General features: G+C 38.2%; 1 protein-coding gene across 1 annotated transcript in view; it reads right to left on the bottom strand.

The window, feature by feature from the left end:
• The window catches only part of LOC110218426 (catenin alpha-2), a 1,469,797-nt gene that overhangs the window by 307,874 nt on the left and 1,136,897 nt on the right, over positions 1-25,026 (bottom strand). The window contains 1 exon segment of the mRNA XM_021001143.2: positions 17,292-17,444. Within this exon segment, the coding sequence (XP_020856802.1) occupies positions 17,292-17,444 (153 nt within the window).

Raw genomic sequence — 25,026 nt, 5'->3', positions numbered from 1 at the left:
TCATATAAGAGATATTGTGCTGGGAATGGGATATAAAAGTCCAAAATTAAATAGTCCCTTCCCTCAAGGAGCTTAAATCCTTCTGGATGCCAAAAGCAAGAGCTATTCTTTGTTGTTTTTGTTTTTTTTTTTCCCGTATCCTGGGTTGCTTCCTCCCCCAAAATGGTAAATTAACATAGTGGTTCTTTGGCTTTCCCAGCCCTCCTTTTCCTGTATCTTTTTTCTTCTTAGTTGCCTTTTTCATCCTCCATAGCCAGGTTGTAGTCCCTTTCCAAAACTTGTTTTCAGTTTTCTCCTTCATTCACAATAAGTCAAAAATGCTGAAATACTTTAAGTTGTTCTCTCTCCTAGGGTCAATTGTCTTTGAACAGGGATAAAGAGACCTGAATAAGAAGTCAGATTCCCTGGGCCTTAACTCATTCGTTAGCTTACTGTGTCATCACAGGATAATCACTCCCCCATATAAGCCTTCATTTCCTCATAAATAAAAAGTATGGACAATACAATCTGTAAGGTGCCTTTCTACTCTAACAATAGAATATTAGCCAGCCAGCGAATTTTTATAATTGTTCTGTTTGGTGCCATGGATTTCACAATGTTTCTGTATTTACACCAGTAGGTGGTTGCCCTATCTTCCTCTCTCTAAAGTTTCCAGGATCTATCCTCAAAGTAACAATCTCATTCTGATGAAAGCTAATATTCCTAAACAACAGATATTTCTCTAAGAGGTTGCAGATATATGAGAACTGAAGGAGGGGGCTTAACATTTATTTAAATGTGGTCAGATTGGATAAAATGAAACATTTTTTTTCCAAAGGAACTACCACAGCCTATTATTTTCCAAGGATATGGAATAAGATGTCTATACAAAGTCCCTGGAATATGTGGGAATAAGTGAAATGAACTGTTCCTGTCATCATCATCTTCATTATTATCAAAAATTTAAAGAGTTCAATGTATCTGTTAAATGCAGAGAATACAGAGAAGCAAAAGACACAATCCCTGCCCTAGAAAGATCAGTTAATTGTGATAACAGACCTCAGACATTTGAAAATACTAACACAAGTCAGCATAATGTAAGTACCAAATGAGTGGTAGAAACTTAAGTTCAAAGGAGGTCACCATCAACCAGGACTAGAGAAGCTAAGGAAAACTTTCTAGAGGAAATTGACCTTAACATGGGTCTGAAAAAAAGTATAGGTGGCATTGCATTAGTAGAAAAGAGCTGCAAATAGATTCCAATCAGGGAAACAAAGTGAAGAAAGGTATGGAAATAATTTTAAGTAATGATAATAATGGAATCTAAGAGTTGAAATGAAGACTAGAGGTCATTTAGCCCAACCTCTACCCTATTGTTTGAATCTCCTCTCTAAAATCCCTTACAGGATTTTATCCAGTCTCTGATTGAACTCTTTCTCCAATGAGGACTGTCCAATTAAGACAGTCTATTTAACTAGTGGATAACTCAGTCATTAGAAAGTCCTTCTAAAGATTAATATAAAATTTTCCTATTTATAACTTTTACCTATTGACTCTAAATTTTCCATCTGCTAGGACATGGAATGTGTTTTTATATAATTAGTTATTATTGAAGCCATGCTAACTCCTAGTGATCACTATTTTCTAAGAGCCCATAAGGACATGCTTAATAGATAGCTTAAAGAAGCTTTCTAAGGTTGGTATAAACCTTAACAGCATGTCATTTTGGATATGCTTTTTTTTTCTCAGTTTTGAAAATTGGAATACTACTTAACCTCCTGGTAGCTCATTCATTTTCCATGTTTCCTCAAATATTATTGATCATGGGTCTTTGAGAGTATTTGCAATTTCTTTCTACAATATTGTAGATGTAATAGAATCATCGGGATCACATGGCTAAATTTCTTTAAAGTTGCTAGGTGTTACCTTCGTATACCAACTTCAATTTTTTCTTGTCTATGTTTTTTCTACTTTTCTCATTTTAAGGATCACTATCTCACACAGCTAGGTGACCCAGTTGATGGAGTACCAGGCCTGGAGTAAGGAAGACCTGAATTCAAGTTTTCCTTCAGACTTGCTGTTTTATCCTGGGCAAGTCACTTAATCTCTATTTGCCTCAGTTTCCTCATCTGTAAAATAAAGATAATAATGACACTTACCTCCTAGGTTTGCTGTGAGACTTAAATGAGATCATAATTGTAAATCACTTATCACAGTTTCTGGGATGTAGGAAGCACTATGTAAATGTTTATTATTATTATTAGCTATTATTTAACAGTGAAACAGGAATAGTTGCAAATTTTCTGTTCTATCATCTGCTGCTGTCTACAGGTTATCCTTGTTCATCATGTTCTTTTTTTGTGAATTACTGATGGTGAGCAAAGAGGTAGGAAAAATTCAACATCAGGGAAGTTCAAAGCACATTCTTTTAAAAGTCATTGCTGTTCTCTAATAAATCCCTTTGTTTTATGTGAGTAATAAAAGCAGACACTAATCAGGAGCAATTCTTAAATGAAATAGGGGCACAGTGTCCATTTCTGTGTGAACAATCAGATTCTGCAAAGATCTAGAGACAAATCCTAGAGGAATTTACTCAATTGAGCATCTAGGGGGCAAAAAAAAGAGAGAAGTATTCAACAGTCTGAAAGTCATCTTCAACAGCCACTCAAGGAACCAAGTCAAATTGGATCTCTCTTCCCTAATTCATTCATTACCTTGACTGCAGAGAGCAAGGAGGAAAGAAGAGAAATGGCTTCAAGTAATATTTTAAATACAATTTTTAAAATTGGTGAACAGAGGACACATTTCAACATGAATTCTTTGAGGATCTATAATATTCCAGGGACAGCACTAGGAACTGGGGGCACATAGAGGAAAAGGAAGTTCCTGCCCTCAAGGATCTTACATTCTACTAATGAATAACATGGTTCTGGGTCCTGAAGACCTCACTCAAGTATGGCAACAGGCATTGATCCCCAACCAATGTGAGTATGAGCACTGGTTTTCTTGAATGTATTATAAGCAATGTTTCCATTTTGTTTAAGATGGTAGACTCAGTCTCAAAAATCTCCCTAGACTCTATTCAGCTGCCACAATTTACTAAAAGAAGTTGAAAAAGGCCAAACATCTTCCTGCCTGAACAATATTTACCAGCAATATTTCAACATGGCTGAGAAGCAGAAGTACTGTATAAAGTATATTGTGATGCCTTGTGAAATTATTTCATATATGATAAAAATCTGCCGGTTGTTTTGGATGTTATGATAGGACAGTCAGACATATTGACAGATGAGAAAACACTAAATGCCAAAGGACTGAATTGCAACTTGGACTTTACTTCTTTCTTAGTTTCAATAGAAGCAAGAATGGAAATTAATTTTCCAAAGAGAGAGTCCCTAAAATTACCTTGATTATCATATTTTGAATTCTCTTGACAAATGTAGTTGGAATTTTAGAGTTTGTTAAGCACTGATAAATCCTTCATTAACTCTTTCATGCTGCACAGCAGGCTTTCACTAAACTTGAGAGAAGAAATCATTGAAGCATTTTTAGCTGAAAAACAAATGCTTATTATAGCAGAGCTGAACTTGTCACTGAATCATAGTTAACCTCGTGACAATTGACTAATTGTTTTCTGATTGGGAGATGTTATTGTGACTCCTAAAATAGAAGGCATAACCAAACAAAGGGAAAACAGTGAGCAATTCTGCATCTTTTTTAATTCATTCAGAACAGCTAGGGAAATAACTGTGCAAAGATGTAACCAACTTCCAAGAACTACTAGATGCTTCGAAACCTAGAGAAAGGTTGCCCGGCCTGCTTGCCAGTTATGCAGGTGAAAAACTAACAAATTGACCTGTCCATTTACCTGAGAAGCAATATAGTTTCCTCACTCTACTTACTCCAGAGCCAGGGCCAGGTTGCTTTTGATGCCAACATAGCCAAGTGCACTGTCTCAGAGGGCAAAGAACAGGTACTGAGTGAACAGAAAAAAAGATTATTCACCACTCCCAAAATTACTCTAGAGAGAGTGGGAAAGAAAAGCACACATTATGGTCAGGGTTCAATGAAGGAAGATAAATGCTGAGCAAGGAGGAATCTTCTTCTGCGTAAAGACATGCATAAGTGTGGCATGTTCATCAAACGTGTTGATTAGAGAAAGCTGGGAAGGATAACTAACATAGTAGATAACAGTAACTACCCCAAAAGGTTTGGACAGGCTAGAATATTGAACTGAATTTAATTAGATGAAAGTTAATAAGGATAAGCACAAAGTATTACGTTTCTTTGTGTGTGCGTATAAGTGTAGAAATCCATTAATTTGTTTACATAAATAACTCCATCCACTGATGTAGATTTGAAACAATTGTACTGAGGGGATGTGATTTACCTGGCTATGGTCATTTAACACTATGTGTTAAAGAAGGGAGGTGAACCCAAAGCTTCTTGACATCAAAGGATGGGTATGTAGCCATTTTGCCATGCTACCTCTTGGCACCTTGAATTCAAAGTCCTTCAGCTGGGTTCAGACAACTGACTTTGCAAGCTCAAGATGAAGTTATATAGCTAGATAGCAGTTTATCTAAAAAGTATAATAATAATTCTAGGAGTTTCAATACAATCTAAGCATAAAATTAAGTAACAGTATGATGTAGAAGTCAAAAAGGCTGATGCCATCTTAGACTGTATTTAGCATCATATTACTTTGGATTTATGGTCCCACTGTACTATTCCCTAGTTAGAATACATTTGGGGCATTTTGCTCAGTTTGGCATGTCATAATTTAGGAAGGACTCCAAAAAGTTGGAAAGCATTTTAGAAGAAAACCAGCACGGTGAATGGCAATGAGTCCAGGCTAGACAAATATTCAGGAAGGACCAGGGCACAGTTAATCTGGAGAAGAGGAGACTCCAGAGGGTAATAACAGCTGTTTTGGAGTATTTGGAGGACTATCACATGGGTGGGGAAAAAAAAACAGAGATTTGTGCAGTTTGGTTCTAGAGTCAAGAATGAAGAGAACTTTCAATGGGGCAAATTTTAGTTTGATATGGGGGTGGAGGAGAGGATCATGCCAACAAGGGCCATCCCAAAGTGACATGGGCTGACTCAGGAGTTAATGGTCCTTCCTCACTGGGAGTCTTAAGGTAGAGACTGAACTCTCACTTACTAGGCATATTACAGTGGGAATTTTTTTTTTTGAGGCTGAGATGGACCAGAGGGCCATAGATGCCCCTTCCAACATGAAATTTTGGCGATTCTGTGCATCTGTGAATTACAGAATCATAGCATCACAGAGCTAAAAGGAATTTCAGAGGCCTTCTAACCCATTCTTTGAGGAAGATTCTAGTTGTAGAATGAAATAAGGTCAGGGATAGAGTAGGGCACACTAGATCTATACAGCAACTCCTCCATTTTAGGCAACTGTTTGCTTCTCTGACTGCATCATTCTCCAGACCATGAATCTAAACTCCTCTTGGTAACAAATGTGGTATATAGTAGAAAGGAAATCAGGAATCAGGAGACTTTGGTTCAAATCCTACCCCTGTGTTAATTCTTTAATTCAAGTTGTCAATACTAAGTGACTTTGTATAAGTTATCATCCCTTACTGGCCCTCAGTTGTAATATGAAGGCATTGGACTTAATGATCTCTAAGGTTCCTATCAGCTCTAAATCATATGAGCTGCTGTTACCCTGAGCCCAAAGTTCTTCTGCTCCTAAATATGCCTTAACAGAAATAGCATTGGATTTAAAATCCAATACACATACATTTTAAACCTGTTTGTGCCATTTACTATCTTTGAAACTCTGGATAAGCCATGTAATGTCTTTGGGCCTCAGTTTTCATATCTGGGAAATAGCACTGTTGGATTTGATACTTTCTTTTCAAATCTAAATCCTGTGATTCTGTTATTTACTTCTTATTGCCAATGAGCTTATGTCTCCTATTCTTCTCAACTCACTTCCTATCTCTGACCCTAGCCTGATACAATGACCTTGATTCCTGATGGTTTTCTTCAATACACTGGTGTGGGTGTCTTCATCACCATCCTGGACCATAGGGAAACTTAAGACTATTCTAAGAACGAGGCAAGACGCTACCTACCTCCAGAAAGAACATATTGAGAATTGTGTTGGTCCATCACTGGGGCCAGAGGATGGCCCCATTTCACATTCACAGACTGCCTTCTTCAAAATGGCCCTGCTGGGATATAAGTTGCAGATTTATTTAAAGAGATGATACCGATTAGAACTCTAACAGAGCTGCCTAGAGGCATCTACTTGAAAAGACTTGACTTTTTGAAACACTTGATTTTCGGTATCAAAACAGCCTCTTTCAGCTGAATGGGGAGATGTGATAGGTCAAAATGGAGCCTATTTTTAGCTTGAAAAACCAACGAACCAGAGAAAACTATAAAAGCTTGGCTGCCATAACAACACCCAAGTCTTAAGTCTCTGTGTTGGAGATTGTCATGACACTCTCCCTGAAAATCTGGGCCACATATATCCTAGAAATGTGGTTTCTGGAACGCTGCCTTTCCAAGCTTTACGGTCTCTCCCTCAAAAGGCCTTGAGTCTTTAGTCTGGGTTATAAGCCAATCACTCATCAGACTTCACATGGAAAATCCTTTAAAGAAAATCACTTCCTTAGATTCCTCCATATTGTTGCTCTCTGAGAACATGATTCCCTGGGAATAATGGGAGTGTTTTGAAGGGGGCTCATTTAGTTAATGAAAGCTAGTAATGTCGGGTGTATACCTGATGTCTGCCAGGAATACTTGCCTATAGCATATAAGGTCCTTGTAGGCAGGGATCACCTCAATTATGTCTCTGTATCTCTATCACACATACAGAATGCCTGTCACAGTTGGCACCTAATAAATGCATGTTGATTGATTTATAGCTGAAGCCTGCACAGCATGTGGGCCATGCCACATTGCACTAAGTGGGCCTACTCATAAATATTTCGCATATACTATCTTGTGTTATTCTCTCTTTTGTGTGAGGCAGCTAGGTGACTCAGTGGATAGAGTACTGGGCCTGGAGTCAGGAAGACCTCAGTTCAAATCCGGCCTCAGATACTGATAGTCCTGTGACCCTGGGCAAGTCATTTCACCTCTGTTTGCCCTAATCCACTGGAGAAGAAAATTACAAATAACTTTAGTATGTTGGTCAAGAAAACCCTTCCAGCCACATCCAAACCACATAAATGTAAAATCGGGGTAGCATTCTTTTCAGAAATATTTCTGTCTTTCCTTTGCAAGCTGCAGGGTTGAAAAAGACAGCTGCTTTCTTCACTTGTGCATTGGAAGGACAGTATGGTCCACAAAGTCATGAAGAGTCAGGCATCACTGAACAAAAACAACTTTTTTGTGGGTTACTGTTGTCTTACTCCTCCCTCCACCATACCGTGGCCCTCCCCTACCTATTTTGTTAAGTTTTCTCTTCTAACCTTCAAGTGGGTGTACAATAGAAAACCTAGAAGATTCTCTCATCCTACAGGTTGGACCTGAAGTCGGGAAGATCTGAGTTCAAATCCAGCTTTGGATATGTGGGTGACCCTGGACAAGTCAGTTAACCTCTCTCAGCTTCAGTGTCTTCAGCTGTGAGACTCAAATGAAATAAGACAATAAAGCACAATAGAAACGCTGACTATTAAGATGATGAGGATGATGATGGCTATGTGACCCTGGCCAAATCACTTAACCTCTGAGCACACTAAGTAACTCTCAATGACTAGTAGTTGGGGAGAAGGTAGAGACATGCATTGGTAGAGGGAATTTTCTCACCCGGGATTTTCCTATACTAACAAAAATTACAATTCTGATCCTTTCCTCCATTCCATCAGTCAATCAATAAACATTGATTAAGCACCTACTATACAGTATGGCACTAAGCCTGTGCTAAATGCAGGGGACACACATAAAGGCAAAACACAGTCCCTGACCTTGAGGAGCTCACAATCTGACCCAGAGATCAAAGAGAACAATAATAACCAGCCTAGAAGCCAAAATATCCACAACACTTATAACGGACCCACAACATGAGGAAGGAAAACAATGAACTGGGGGGCAGCAGGTCCATACTAGCTACCCTTTATATAGCACTTCCAGATTTACAAAGCATTTTACAAATATTGTCTCATTTTATCATCACAACAAGCCTGGGAGGCAGGTACTATTATTATCCCCAATTTACAGATGAGTAACCCGAGATGTTAGTACAGAATAGGGTCAGGAAAATAATCTAGAGGGAGAAAAACCTTGCTTTGGCTAATGATTCACTTCATATGAAAAAAAAAATCAATCCAAGGTAGGGTCATTTTATTTTGGACATCTGCTGTCCACCCCCAGCGCCACTCATCTGCAGTCCCATATACTATGTGGGTTCTGAATGGTGTTCAGTAATAAAAGCCAAATGGTAGTTTCTGCAATTGGAAACAGAGCCTGCACGTTGCCTGGAAAACATAGCACATCTCCCTGAATATCTATTTGTTTCTGGCTTTAATGTATACATTGAGAATGTGGCCAACTTCTAAATGATGAGATGTGGGGGGAAAATTATCATTGTTTAGTCTCTCCTCTGTGGATGTGTCCTATGTGAACATAAGAAACAGCTATGCTCAGATTATATCTATGTCCTCACCAAAGCCTAAACACAGAATGATTAATTACTGTATTATTCCCACTATAACACAAGGAATTAGTGCAGTCATTAAATAAGGTCTTGGTTACTGCATTACTGCTTAAGATAACTATTCATTAGTTTATGTTAAAAAAAATACCATGAAGCAAATCAAATAATAGGAAAATATTGGCCAAGCTATGTCCCTGCAAGGTATGTGAAATTTGAACATATTACCATTGTCTGTAACTTCATGAGATCTCTGAGTTTGGAAAACGTAGCAAGACATAACCTTATTTAATGAATGTACAAACTGTTTTCGGTAGAAAAAATTAGTCTGAGTCTTGTGTTCTCTTTTTTTTAACTGTGGCTTCCATTATAACTGAGATTTACCAAAATATGACTAATTCCAAGTGCCTAGTCCTGGTACATCTAGGTTCATTGGTTAACTTGATCCTGAGAATGATTTGCATGATATGGATTGGCTTTGATGGTGACAAGGGTATGTCACAGGGCATCACAGAACCCACATAGGAATGATGCCAATTCATGTTTGGATTCAAGTGGATACTTCAAAATCTGCTCATCAAATGTCTATGGCTCCCTGTTTCCTCAATGACCAAATATCTCAAGGATCCTTTGCTGATCATTTAAAGCCTTACTCAACCCAAATCCAACCTACCTTCCTAGCTTTATCATACATTTCTTGCCTTCACGAACTCTTTGGTTTAGCCAAAAACGAGCTTCTTATTTCTCAAGAGTCAACTCATATCACATCTTTCTTTATCCCTTCTCCTTCAGCTGCTGGTGTCTTCCCACCAAATTAGGCTATAACTATTCTGAAAACACTTATATGTGTCTAATTTGTCTCCCATGATAGAACGAAAGTTCCTTGAAAGTAAAGATTATTTTGATGTTATCATTATATGCCCAGCATCTACCACAGTTCATGGCACAAAGGATTCTGCTTAAATGCTTGTTGACTAACAAGCATTGATTGATTGATTGATTAATTGACATTCAAAGAGGCCTTAATTACTCTTATAAACCCTACCCAGCCCCTAAGCGCTTCCCTCATAATGAGTGCTAAGGAGTTAGCATCTTTCTTTTGGGGCTTATATAGATTAGTGAGCCACCTCTGGCATGTAAGAACTGATACTGTGCTGGGAGAAATGTTGACACAGTTTAAGGCTATAATGCGTAAAAATGGAAGCCAGTAATAGATCAATATGAAATAACAAACAAAACATTTCTATTTCATTTTGTATGAAACACAAAGTATTATATCATTTTTGCATCAGGTTTACCTCCCCTAATTTCAGGGAAAATTCTTACTCTCATTACCGCAATTTACATTTCTCATCCTCTAAAGCCTTTCTCTCCCATGCTGCTACAGCACCAGGTTCTCACAATTTACACTTATTTCCCAGAAAATGTTGGTCAATATCCCCTTGTTTGTGGAAAATGAGCCATTAGCAATAAACAGTTTCTTCTTCACAATGAGGCCGTGAAGGGGCCTAGAGAGACCACTGGATTGGAAGTCTGCACATAATTTCAGTAAATAGCCAAGTAGCTCCTTGCCAGTCATTACACCAAAGGGGACCTCAGTTTCATCATTTGTAAAAATAGTAATACTTGTAATACCTTCCTCGAAATGTTATCATAATACTATTATTAAATAAAATCCTGTACATAAATAATTTTGCATATGGCAAAGTGCTATCATAAATGCCAGCTAACTATGTGTATATACCAATGTTTATACTTTGACAATGTATATTTGTATATACATAGAGCAGCTAAGAGGCACAGTGGATAGAATGCTGGGCCTGAAATCAGGAAGACTCATCTTCTTGAGTGCAAATCTGGCCTCAAGTTCTTACTAGCTTTGTTACCCTGAGCAAGTTACTTAACCCTCTTTGCCTCAGTTTCATCATCTATAAAACGAGCAGAGAAAGAAATGGAAAGCCACTCCCGTATCTTTGCCAAGAAAACCCCAAAGGGTTCACAAAGAGTTGGACGTGACTGAAATGTCTGAACAAAATGCATATATGTATATGTGTATGTGTGTGCACATACATGTGTGTACATCCACATACACACATTCATATACACATGGATAGAGGGGACCAAACTTGTGATTTCAGTGGTGAAGGGAATTTCTAGTGAATAAACTCTCTCCACCAATGCAGGTTGGCACTTTCTCTACAAATTATGGTCTTACAGAGTTGTTCAGAACCTCACAAAGGGTTTTAATGACTTGTCCAATATTACACAATCAGTATATTTCAGAAATGGAACTTGAATTCAGGTTTTACTGACTCCTAGCCCAACTCCCTATTGCACTCTAGATTTCTAAATATAGGATAGATAGATAGATAGATAGATAGATAGATAGATAGATAGATAGATTGATAAATAGATAGATGATAGATTTATATAGGTACATATGCATATGTGAATATATAGGTATATATGTATATTGTGTGTATGTATATATTAGTCTATATAACAATGAGCAAGTTATTTAATGAGTACTTGCATCCCCCTTTAAAATAAAAATTAATGGTAGGTAACTTGCTTGTAGCAATCCACAGGCAGCGGTTTTATGAAAGATTTAGTGTTAATAGCTCCTTAACTTTTTTCCAGTCCCCCATATTTTCAGGACCAATGCCCAAGTGACATCTGAAGAAGGGACTGGAATAATCTTGCCCTCAAAAATACTTTTCTTGGATGAGTGAGATCTTTACTCAGTAACGCTAATGCATTTTATTATTGTTATGTGAAATCAGATCAATTTGTAATTGAATAGATTTATGTTTATAAATCCATTGCTCTATATCCATTCATTTTGTCTGCAATCAGTCAGTGTATAACACCATACACCATGCTATTTTCCTTGACTTTGTGCTTGTTCTGGGACACAGGTTTCTAATACAGCACTGATGCTGAAATGAATCTGACATCCCTAGAGGATGCTGAAAAGTGTGACTAAGAATCTAATACACTTGTGATAAAAGAGGAAGTAACACACAGCTTCACTGTAGATGTCCTAATAATTCATGCTGGCTGGATCTCAGATTCCCTGCTGCATGCCATCAACATGGAGCAAGAACAAGAAAGAACATGCATATAGTTAATCACACCATGTGCTGTAGTTTATTCCCTCTTGTTTCTCTGTAACTTCTTCAGGAGATGACTGTCTCCCAACAGAAACATCCCAGCCTAGCACATACAGATTCAGTCCACACTCAATTTCATGGGACCCCAGAAGACCTCCATGAAGCCTGACTCTCTTCTCCAATATGGCCAACAGTTAGCTACCCAACCTCTGCTTGGAAACCTTTAGTGACATGGAATTCACCACCCAACATGACAACTCAACCCATCACTGAACAACTACAATAGCAAGGAAATTCCTGCCAACAATTACAGCCCAGATCTACATCCTTCAATTTTCCAGCCATTGCTGCTACTTGTGACCTCTGGCGCTTGGCAGAATAAGGATTATCCCACTTCAGCCTCACAGTTCTTCAAATACTTGATGGCAGCTATCATTTCTCAGTGTAAGTTTCCACTTCACTAACCTAAACATCTCTACTCATTTCAACTTATCTTCACATAGTGTAGTTTTTTTTTCATTTCATTGCCTAGTCATCTTCCACTGGACACACTCCAGCTTGTCAATCCTCTAAAATATTATATCCAGGATTGACCAAAATATCCCAGATATGGTATCATACAGCCAGAATAAAGAGGATTGTCAGCTCTCTTATTATAGACTTTATAATCACATTAAAGCAGCTCAAGTCTGCATCAACTTTCATGGCTACCATTTGAAACTGTTGACTCACATTGGATTTATGCTACGTTAAAAAAAAAACATATCTCTTTCTCATAAATGTTTAGGTATCTCCAATATTTACTAGTGTGGCTAATTGTTGTAACTGATAAACTCAACTGTGAGGCAAAAATCACAGATTTAGAGATTTATCCCTAATATTGTCCCTCCGTAAGACTCTGCGGGCATAGTGACTGGGATACAGGGCACTATTACCCAGGCTCTAGGAGCTTCTGGGACATTATCCTTATGATGGTAATTGATAGGACAGATTGCCTAAACTCCTATTTGTGAATACAGAGGGCATGTTATATATAGAGAAAACCTCTGTGTGCTGTAGAATGAAGAGTTAGTGTTGTAAAGAGAGTGTGACCTGTGTAGTGTGATCCTTCTGTGGGGATCCTAGTGTTAGCCATTTCTGGTTGACTTATGCAGGTGTTAATTCCTAAGTAATTTGAAGGATTTATAGCATAGATCTTTGGCAATTTGTAGGCTTCTCTGGGAAAGATGCATAACTTTATTCCTTCTCTCACATATGCCCCCTTCTCTCTGAAATTGCTACCACCCTGCTTCAAGTCTTTATAACCTCAGGCCTAGATTATTACAATAGTCTACTAGTTAGTTTCTCTGCCTCATATCCTCCAGTCCAATCCATCCTCTACTCATCTGTCAAAGTAATCTCCCTAAAGTTCAAATCTGACTGCGTCACTCTCCTCCCATTCAATCAAATCCAGCGGCTCCCTACTGCCTCAAGAATCAAAGATAAAGTCCTCTCTGTTTGGCTTTTAATGCCTTCCATCACTTCATGTTTTCCTACCTTTTGAGTCTTATACCTTACTCCAAATACTCTGCATTTTAGAGACCCCAGCCTCCTTCCTATTCCTCATAAAACACACCAATTTCAGACACTGGCCATTTTTCCTGATTGTCCCCCATGTCTAGAATTCTTTCCCTTCTCATCTCTACTTCGAGCCTTTCCTGACTTCTTTCATGTATCAGCTATAATTCTACCTCCTTAATTAAGCCTTTCCTGATTCCCATAAATGTTAATGTCTTCCCTCTCTTGATTATCTCCAATTTATCCCATACAAAGCTTGTTTATATAAAGTTATTTTCATATCATCTCACCCTTTGGAGTGTAAGTTCCTTGATGGTAGGTATTGCCTTTTCCTTTCTTCCCATACCCAACACATAGCACAGTGCCTAGAACATAGATGGCATTCTCCAAATGCTTATTGACTTTGTTCCAGTCCTCAATCACCACTCAATGATTCTTCAAACAGTACAGTGAGTGAATTAGCTGCCACCTCTCCAACTCTTTCTCAATATCTGGATGTTAGTGGAGCCAACCAAGGAGATTAGTTTCATTTAAGACACTTTACAAGTTTTCTCCCTGTGACCTTTCCCTCCTTAGTTTCAACTCCCTGACAAACAGTTTTCTTTCAATGCTTCTATTATGAAGAACATTATTCTTAATAGAAAAAGAGGAAAACCAGAGTTCCATGGTGTGGCTTTTTCTGCATCATGCATTAGCATCATTTTATTGCGTCTAAGAATCTGACCTATCTCTTCCTTGCCCTTATTTTCAAGAAAAGTTAGAAAGCATGTCTAAGTGGCCTTAATTATTTTTCAAAGTCTAATCTTACTTGGGTTTTTGGCATCTCTTACACTCTGCCTAAAGAACTGTTCTACTTCTTCGTTTTTACCTTTAACCTTCCTTTCCTTGCTTCCATCTATTTTGATATATGACCTTTTGAAATCTTAACAAAGAGCCACCTGTGTATGTATGTCAGTCTCTGGAGGCGCCCACCCTTTCATGGAGAGCTACTTAGCCCTCTCAATTTAACTTCTATTCTAGAATTTCAGGCCACGAGAACTTATCTCTTTATTTTATCATTGTTTCAGGTCCAGATCTGGATATAACTGCAACTCTCCTAGATTATTTCCCATTCCAAATCAAAACCATCTTTCTCCAAGTTTCCAATTAATCAATAAATATTTATTAAATGCATACGTGGCAGCTAGGTGATCCAGTGGTTAGTGGACTGGGACTGGAATCAGGAAGATCTGAGTTAAAATCTAGTCTGAGACACATACTAGCTGTTTGACCCTGGGCAAGTCACTTTACCCAGTTTGCCCCAGTTTCCTCATCTGTAAAATGAGCTGGAGAAGGAAATGACAAAGCACTATAGTATCTTTGCCAAGAAAACCCCAAATGGAGTCACAAAGTATGGGACATGACTGAAAAGATTGAACAGCAATTACGTGCCAGACACTGTGCTAAGCATTAAGGAGACAAAAAGAGACAAAAACAAACCAACCAAACAAAAAGAGTCCCTGCCCTCAAGGAGGGCATAAGCTAATGGGATCGAAGTTCCCAAACTTCTGTTCTCTCCAAGTATCTCGTCATTTCCCCTCATAATTGCCTTTACTTTGAGGAAGATAAATTCCAGCGTAAAATGTACAAACTTAGGTAAAAAATACCCTCACAACTGTTTTGAGCTATTCCACAGTTTACTTCAGATTTAAAAGCAGTGTGTCTGACTGTGGTAGGCGAAAAAAAAGGTATCAATAAAGGTGTTAGGTTGGTTTTTTTTTTGGGTTTTGTTTTGTTTTGTTCTAGTTATAAATATGTATATATGTTATATATAATATATGCATGTGTGTGTATATGCATGCATGTATATATGTATACATGAGATATATGAATATACATATACACATACACGTACATGTACATATACATATACGTATACATATGCATATACATATACGTATACATATGCATATACGTATACGTATACATATGCATATACATATACATATATATATATATATAGTATCAAGTAACTGAGCTATAGACGCAGAGGAAAGCCCAGGTTTGTAGTAACAAATAGCCCTATGGAGGTACCATATGTTGTTCCTTGTCCATCTGTTTCTGGTCTGAGAGTCCATTCATCTGCCCGTGTCTGTGTATGTACTTCTCCACCAGAGGTCCTGTTCCTAAGCTGTTTTTCACCTCTGTACAATTAATCAACCAACCAATATTCGATGTCACACTTTTCTATCTCCTTTCCCAAGTGTTTCCCCATCCTCTCGTTCATCATCCTTTCACCTTCTTCACTTCAGTTCTTTAGGTCTCAAGGACACTTTACTATCCTATCCTACCTTGAATATTGCCAATCTGTTTCCATCCTGTTGGTAATTTCTGCTTTCTCCATCTAATCATCCTGGATACTAACCTCTTTTTTTTTTTAACAAAATTTCCTTCATGGCTGTGTAACTCACTTTTCCATTCTTGAATCGACCAAGAACTTTGCTCTACATTTTAACACACACAGACACACACAAACATATATGTCTGTATACGTAGACATATGCGTATGACCCCATATTCAAAGAGGAGTACAAAAAACTCTAGCTTCTGGCCGAGGTGTCTCTTATTAACTCATAATCACTTTTTGTTCGTTTGTTTGTTTTTGTTTGTTTATTTGTTTTATTTTATTTTTACCTCAGCATCCTGGCTCCCTGGGCAAACCTTGTCCTATACTAACTTAGTAGTAGTTTTACAGCATCACTCTTCAAGCAGCCTGGACATTATATATCTCTTTACAAAATTTTTTTCAAGGAGGCTACAAAATTCACTTTTGTACTCCCAAAGCCATTCCCAATGCTTCATCCACACCATTAGCAAATGCAAGCCCTTATACTTGTAAACGAGAAAAGAAAACTCGAGTCCCTTGCCTGCAGAGTTCTTGCAGGAATTCCAAATCATATTTGGGAGAATGGCACATGCTCACAGAATTTCCCTCACTGGCTGTCCAAAAATAGTTTAAGTCGATGGTTAGGAGGGGATTAGGGAAAGGAGAAAAAGACAGCAAAGAACAATGAAGCCCTGGATTTCCTATCAACAGTCTGAAGTGGACTCAAAGCATGATTGCGGAGAGCTGGAGTCATAAGACAGTGTAGGACCTCAGGGACCCCCATCCATTTTATTTTACGTTGCTGCTTTTTGTTTGTTTGTTTTGCAGATAGGACAATTTATTCAGAAAACACTAGAAAGATAAGTTAAAAAAATAATTAAAACAATAACTTACTAGTTGTAGAATATAAAATAAACCCATATAACTTGTCAATATTGTTGTATTGCCAACAAAATGTGGTACAAAGAGATAGAGAAATTCCATTCAGAATAACTACAGTATTGTAAGTAATAATCCACAAGTAGGAGCTGGCAATATTCCAAATATCATGACACCAATGCCATATCATTTTCAATAAAATTATACTAAAATATACCTGTACTTATTATTGGATATATATTATTGGATATAATAGAATTGCATTGTTTTAGAAGGATAAATCAATAGAAGAGTTAAACAGTCCCATTTCTTTCCATTCTACATATTAGCATTGCCTCCAATCTTCAACACCAAATTTGATAAGCATGCCATTATCCAAACTATTGATTACAATGAGCAGGGGCACATGGTGCCACTGTATAATTGGCCATTATGTTATCCCATCCTTGATTCTGCTTCCCTACTCCCTGGTCTTTTTTCTTTATTTCCAATCTCTCTTCTTCCCAACATTTTTTAAACTTTCCTTCCCTTCTCATTTAATCAGCAAAGAAGAGGAGGTGGGTATCCGAGCTAGGGAGTTGCCCTCTGCTCCCAATCTCAGGTTTTGAATGAATTCCAACATCTAAAGAAAGATATGTTCCACCATGTGGCTTTCAGAGCCAACGATATAAAATAGAGGTCCCTAGGGACCAAAGATAAGAGATCAGGCCTGTGGTGATACTTTATACTTTAATAGAACGCCATGATTGCAGTGACAGTGACTTACCTCCACCAGCTTATTGGCATGTTCACGGAAAACTTGAGCATACTCCTTGACTTCTTTCTCATTCCCACTCTTGGCAGCCTCAATCAGTACCAGCAGCGGGACATTGGTTTCCAGGAATGAGTCTGATATATGATCCATCACTGCCTTTCGAAGCTACAGGAAAAGAAAACAGTAATAAACAATGAACACTTGTCAATTGATTTTTTTTTCTGATTTGTCTTTCTATGACATATTTACCAATTGTGGTTACACTTGGTAATAACCTTCTAATTAACATGAACCTCCCCCCATATCTCTAAAAGTATCTATTCGAGGCAGTACAAGGGGATGTGTAGTGACGAACCTAACAATTAAAAGGCTCTTAGCGCAGCTAAAGCCTCACTTGTGCACATGGATGAAATTTGTCTTCAATGCCCAGTGAATATCCCCCAGCATTATGGGACCTTCATAACTACAGCATTAAGGAGCTTAATAATACTTCATGGTACTTTTAGTAGTAATTTAAAGATGGCAACATCATACAATGACCACATCTAGAATCAGAGGATGTGGGTTCAAATCCCACCCCTAATGACCTTTGATAAGTCACTTAAATTCTCAAGTTTCCTCATCTATAAAATGAAAAGGTTGGACTTGATGGCCTCTTCAGTCTTTTCCAGGTCAATATATGTTCATAAGTGTGTTACAAGAGGAGTGCCACTGATAGCCCCTCCATATTTACTCTAGGACACTCTTTTCTGCATTTAAATATTTTCAAAGCTGGGTGTAGGTATTTTTTTTCTCACTCCTGGAGTAACTAGTGTCATCTCACACATAAACCCTGCAATCACTCTGTAAAACACAGCACATGAGACAATCCAATCAATCCTTGTTACATCGTAGAGCCAAGTACTTTAGGAAGTTCCGCTGGATTGAAGTATCAAAGGAAATCCTCATCCTTGGATCTTCATACTCAGAAGTGAAAACAGGGAGGGGTGGGAGGAAGAAGGTCAGCTGGGGAAAGATGATGGACAGGGAAAAGAAGATAGAGCAGAATTTTAAAAAAACCTAAAAAACAAATTGGATACAGATTGATTGGTGGATGATTATGCTAATTGTGGTATACAGATTCAAATGAACAATTATTTTGCCTTGAAAAACAACAAATATAAAGAATTTGGAGAAACATGGGAACAGTTGAATGAAATGATTCAGACAGAAGTAAAAAGAACAAATGGGCAGCATCCCCAGTGGCCACAGGAGTATAAAGGAAAATGGTGCTAAAGAGGTAAGTGAATTCAAATCAATGCAACAACCAATCTGGTTACCAGAAGACAGATGGCATAACTTATGTCCTCTCAGTAGAGTGGTAAACTAAAGGTATAGATTGAGGCACACATTGTCAGTCATTGCCAATGGATCTATTTGTTTTGCTTAACCACACTTCCTTGTTATAAAGGATGGCAATATGTATAGAATGTTATTGAAAATTGACAGTAATATAAAAAGAATTGCAGCATCAGTTAAAATTTCTGTAAGAAATTGGAATGCTTGTATCTGTGCCATCCAGCAATGCCCACCAATGCCTTGACCATCTGACTTACTCTCTTTCCCTCTGTTTCTCTCTGTCTCTCTGTCTCTCTCCACAAAAACACACACACATATGTATATATGTATGTATATACACACATACATATTCATACACACACACACATGTGTATACACAGACTTTTTTGTTTTGACATATTGTTTACCCTCAGTAGAATATTATATCCTTGGGGGCAAGGACTGCTTTGTTTTTTGTCTTTGTATGTTGTGGGAAATGACTATTTATAACCAATAATTTGAGGAGAGATTCACAGCTCTCCCCTTTTTCCAAAGTCCTTTAAAAGTTCAGACTGTAGATTGAGATTGAATTGGCTATCCTCAATCTTGGTCAGATCCCACCCAAACCTTGCAGGAATTTAAGGTGAGGAAACCCATTATGTTCTACTCAAACTTGGGTGGAGACAGTTCCTTGTGTATAAATAGTCTAAGGTTGTGTGAGGTCTGAGTATAGAGAAAAGTTTCTTGGTCCAAAGGTCACTTTCATCCCCTCATTGAACACCTAAGGGTATATAAACTGTGAGCCATGCTGCCATAATGGTCTTTGGTGTAAGAGAGATGGTCAAATGACCATTCTTTTATTAATAACCTGCTGGACTTATGAATAAAATGATTAAATTACCCAGAAACTGTGTCTCACAAACATTTTTCAGTGTCACAATAATCCAGTATACCACATAGTAGGAGCTTATCATGTTTGATAAATTAAATCGAAATACCACTGAAGTCAGGTAACCTAGAATCCTAGCCTTGTTTTGGACACTAAGTAGATGGGTAACCTTAAAACGGCCATCTAAACACTCCCAGACTCAGTTTCCTAATATGCAAAATAAGTATATGAACTTTTGTGTCTCATTAGGTTGTTTTTAAGATTTAGTGGTGATAAAGGATTTTGAAATACTCTAAAAAGTTGCATGCATACATGGAAGGGGAAGACTTTGCCTGTTACACACATTGATTGTGTGGCTTTCCCTCTCAGTGGCTGGTTCTCTAAAGGTATAAGTTCTCAGCAAGTGCTGAAATTCATGAGTAGAGATGCTACCTCAAGGGGGGGGCTCCATACCATGAAATTCCACATCAGGATTTTTTTCAAAATGGACAAAGGATCATAAATCTAGAGCTGGAAGGAAGTACCATCAGAAGCCATGGTACTGTTACTACCTCCCCTTTCCTCCAGGTAGGATGGAGAGTGGAACAATGTGAAGAAGACCGGATTTGGAAGCTGACACTGAGCTTCCAATCTGGGCTCCACTGTTTGCCACCTGTGTATCATTGGGATATGACCTCACGCCTTCTCATGACCTCAGCTTCCCCTTCTAGACAAGAAGTATGCTGGATTGGAATATCTCTTGGGTTATTTCAAACTCTATTTCCAAGATCATATAAATACGGGATGAACACAAAGGCCGTGTCAGTCCTGGGCAAAAGCAAGGATGTCTTTTTTTTTTTTTTCAGTTTTCATGGCCTCTGGATTCTAACACTTTTATGTCAAGCATCCTCACAATCTCTTCCCTTTCCTCCTATAAAAAATCTGCCCTTATATCCTTTATCCAAATGGCAGAGTGATTTATAGCACCTAAGGTGAGAGTCCTCCAGACAATATACACTGTAATAGAGATTATGGTCTTAAGCAAAGAGGGAGGGAAAATCAATAACAGAAAGATTTCAGCCCCCTGAATACTACATATTTACAATTACTAATATATATTTCAGAAAGGAAATAAAGCCCCTTTCTTTGCAATGATGGAAGCCTATGGGTACCCAATATTGCATATGACATCAGATCATTGATTGTTATATGGTTACCACAAAGTAGTAATATGGTCACTACATTTGTTTCATTTAATGAACTTTCTTTGTTAAAAAGGAAGGCTCATTGGGAGTTGATTGGGTGAGTATATCAGAAATCAAAAATAAAACATTAATTATTGCATTTTTAAAATATTTAAGCTTCAGCCAGAGAGTTAGCTGGTTCTGAAATAGTCACCTGTACTTCCCCCTTGTTGACACCAGCCTGAAACAGAAATGAGGCTTAAACACTTTCGCTACCAGGTGGCTAGACCATAAGTAAGTCTGACTTTCTTCTATAGTCAGGACCCTGAAAAAAACTCCTTAAAGGTCAAAAAGTCTTCCCAACTCCCCAGGCTCCCACCACTGCCCAAAATTTCAGTAATATTACAGTGGGAAAGAAGGTACCCATCCTGAAGGGAAAATTAAACACATTCCCCAAAAGATCTTCAGCCCAACATCATTCATTGTGAGCTAGGCATGGACGTTAAACAACTTGGACTGAAAGAGCGTGCACCAAAGGAGGAAAGAGGAAGACAAGCTGGGCATCCATTTGCATATTCCCCAGTAAATGTGCTGATTCGGTGGTGACAGCTTTGTTAGTGTGATCTATCTGCTTATGTCTCCCATTCCATCAGGCCTGGGGGAAATGTGAGCAAATTGCATTTTCCCCTCTCGTGCTAATTACAGCCATGCCGATGCACATCATTTAGCACAACTCAATCTGATGGAGTTGGACATAGTCCTCTCCTCTCTTCTCCTCTCCTCTCCGTTCTCCCCCTCCCCACCCCAATAGAATGCTCCAGAATCCATTTCATAGACATTGTGGCACAGTAGGGCAGAGAACACTCTGCAATACTTCATTGGAAAAGGGCTTCCATAGCAGACTGGATTTGGGTTTGAATTTCAGCTTGTCAGATTTTTAGCTGTGACTCTCGACAAGTTACATGCCCTTTCTGGGTAAGTCAGCTTCATCCTGATGAATAATAACTATGAACTGATTCATTTCTCAAGGCCTTTGTCATTTAATTACCTTCTGGCTCTAAAGGCTGTGCTCTTATGAATTCAGCAAACATTTACTTACTCATTAATTAATTAATTAATATAAAGTGGCCTATCCAAGGTTACCTAGCTAATTGCTGTTAGAATCCGTTGTAGAACACCCCACATTTTACTCCCTCCTTGTCTTTGTTCTGTCCAGGTGTACCTTGGTTACCATAAGTAATCTGGACCTTGCCCCTAGGCACCTGGACTCTAAGGAGTGAGCCATTGCCTTATTTTCTGGTGCCCAGACCCCAGGTCACTCCATGATATTCCTCCTCCACTCAAACCATTCCCTGGCACATAGTAAGTGCTTAATATATACCTGTTGACTGCCCAACTGACCTGTACCTCCTCCCCACCTGTAGCCTGGATTCTGCCTCTGGGTTCCTAATCCCTGATAAGTGAGCTTTTGCCTTTTCTTGATGAAGCCTAGGATTCCATGTCATATCATGGACTACTCCAGACCATTTGACCATTACTATGCCACCATTTCTCCTTTCAAGTTCTCATTTATCTATTTTCTCCCCCCATTAAGATAGAAGCTCCTTAAGAAAAAGAGTTAATTTGAATGCTTGTATTTGACTTTGTCTAGATCTTAGCTCTGCCTGTACTTAATAAATACTTGGTGAGTGACTGACTAGTTAGTAAAAATAACTAGTTAAAATTTGAAGCTAGAAGTTTGACTTCCTATCATGAGTGTCTCCTGGGCCTGACTGACCTTCCTGTCCTCTCTATGCTTGAGTCTGCATTTCTTATTCTTGCCTGGAGCAAATGTGCTGCTTACTGACCAAATTAAAAAGAAAAAAAAATCTAGTTATCTCTCTGACCAGAAGGTAAAAGAGTTATACTCATTCATTTACTTTCTCGACAAACATGTACCTACTAAGTGCTGGAAGAAATCTAGAACTTGGTCTCAAGGAACTCCCAATCGGGAAGAAGGCCAGGACATTCACAGATACCATGACCCCCCTGTAAAGGGAAGAAGGACTGAATCTTTGGCTTCATTAGGATAAGGAATTCCCATATAAGAAAAGTTCTTTTAGCAAACCATCAGTCTTAGATATTTGCCTAGAACACCAAGCACTAGCATCGTAGCCCAAGGCTACATATTCAGTATTTGTTAGTGGCAAAACCTGAACTCAGAAATTCCCAGCTTTAGAGTTAACTTTCTATTCATTATGCCATAATCTTTCTCATGAAATATAATACAAATATTGACATACGTTCAATGGCACAAGATAAATGCTAAGAATCCATATGAAGGACAGAGCATAGCAGTTAACTCTTTGGATGTGGCATCAAAAAGACCTGATTTCAAATCTTACATTTATTGATTAGTAGCCATGACACTATAACAAGTCATTTACTCTCCTCTGGTATTTACTTGGGGCAGCTAGGTGGCTCAGTAGATAGAGCCAGGCCTGGTATCAGGAAGATCTGAAATCTTTACTAGCTGTGTGGTCCTGGGTAAGCTACTTAATCCTGGTTGCCTCAGTCTCCTCATGGATAAAATGAGATGGAGAAGAAAATGGCAAATTACTCCAGTATCTTTGTCAAGGTGTCTCCAAATGGGGTTGTGAATTGTCAGATATGACTGAAAAAAATGATTGAATAACAAATATTTATTTGCAAAATGGGGAAAAACATTCTTCTATTACGTTTCTTTTGGGGCCATTATAAAACAAAAGTGTTTTGTACAGTGTTATTCCTATAGAAATGGGAGTAATTGTGATTATTGAAGACTGTGTGGGAATTGGAATACGAATCTGGGAAAGCTTCATGAGTGTTCTTAATTAACAGGTAGGATCCCAAAAGAATTAGGATCTAGTAAGGGTGCTCTATGGCACAGTAGAAAGAATAATGGTCTTAAAGTCAGAAAAACTTGGGTTCAAACCTCACCTCTGATGCTGGTCAACTGTGAGACTTTGGGGAAATCATTAAAATTCTCTGAGCCACATTTTCCTCATCTGTGAAAAGAGAATACTCAATCTCCATGGCACCTACAACCGAGGATTCTTGTGAGTGAGACTTAAATGAGATGATCTAAGGTAAAGCACTCTGAAAACATTAAAGCTCTACAAAATGTCAGTTATTATTTTCACCCTTATTGTGGTGATTAAAATAATAATTTTGTTGTTTTTGAGTTGTTTCAGTCATGTCTAACTCTTCATGGCCCCATTTGGGTTTTTCTTGGTAAAGACTGGTAAAAAAAATAGAGTGTTTTTCCATGTTCTTCTCCAGCTTATTTTACAGATGAGGAAACTGAGGAAACAGGGTTAAGTGATTTTCCCAGGGTCACACAGCTAGTAAGTGTCTGAGGCCAGAATTTTAATTCAGGAAGATGAGTCTTTCTGCCTCCAGGCCAGTTCTCTATCTACTGGACCACTTAGGTGCCCCTAAAATAATAATAGCTAACATCATACAGCACTTTGGGGTTTGCAAAGATACACACACATATTTTCATACACATATTTGGATACATACATGTTTGTACAATTTTTATACAACAACCCAGTGAAGCAGGGGATGTAATTAATTGCCCCCTTTTGAGAGATGATGATTCTGAGGCTCAGAGATTTTACTAATTTCCCATGGCTTCATGGCTAACACATGTCAGAATCAAGGATGAAGCTTACTTTTTCTTTACTTTGAGGCCAGTACTCTATCGACTAGACCATGTTGTTTCCTTGATAATACTTACATCTCTACAATTTTCCTCAAAGGATTGTTGTGAGTCTCAGATAAGATAGAAAAAAAATATTTTGTCTTCCTTTGAAGCACAATGTAAATATCAGTTATCAAAATCATTAAGATTGGTAGGAGAGGCATTATAGACATGGGGAATGGTATGAACAAGGACAGCATGGTAGGGCAATGTGTGGGATGCCCTGGTGCAGATTCTGCCACCGACTATCTGGGTAATCTTTGATAGATCATTTAATATCTATGAGTTAAATATATCTATCACTTAAATAAGTAGGCTAAAAAAAATAGTTAGCTTTTAGTGAATTAGCTACTGTTTCCTGAATTCAGAGGACCATAGCTTTTAGAGAAGGAGGAACTTAAAAATAACCTCATTATAATGAGGTGGAAGGTGAAGCCCATTGACCAAGGTAACACAGTGAGTGGTACCCAAGACTTTAACCCTAAGCTTCAGGTTCTTCTCACCCCACTCTTGAATTTGCATCTACACATGGCCTCAAGCACTGCAATAACTACCCTAGAGAGACACTCACACCCATGTCCAAGATGGGCTCTCCATAACAGACTCCAGATGCCGAAAGTTTTACCCCCTTCTCTGTTATATAAGCAGATGATT

This window comes from Phascolarctos cinereus, unplaced genomic scaffold (assembly GCF_003287225.1).
Source record: "Phascolarctos cinereus isolate Bilbo 61053 unplaced genomic scaffold, phaCin_HiC Scaffold_2;HRSCAF=192, whole genome shotgun sequence".
NCBI classification, from domain to species: domain Eukaryota; kingdom Metazoa; phylum Chordata; class Mammalia; order Diprotodontia; family Phascolarctidae; genus Phascolarctos; species Phascolarctos cinereus.
This window is presented reverse-complemented; position numbering and strand designations above follow the sequence as displayed.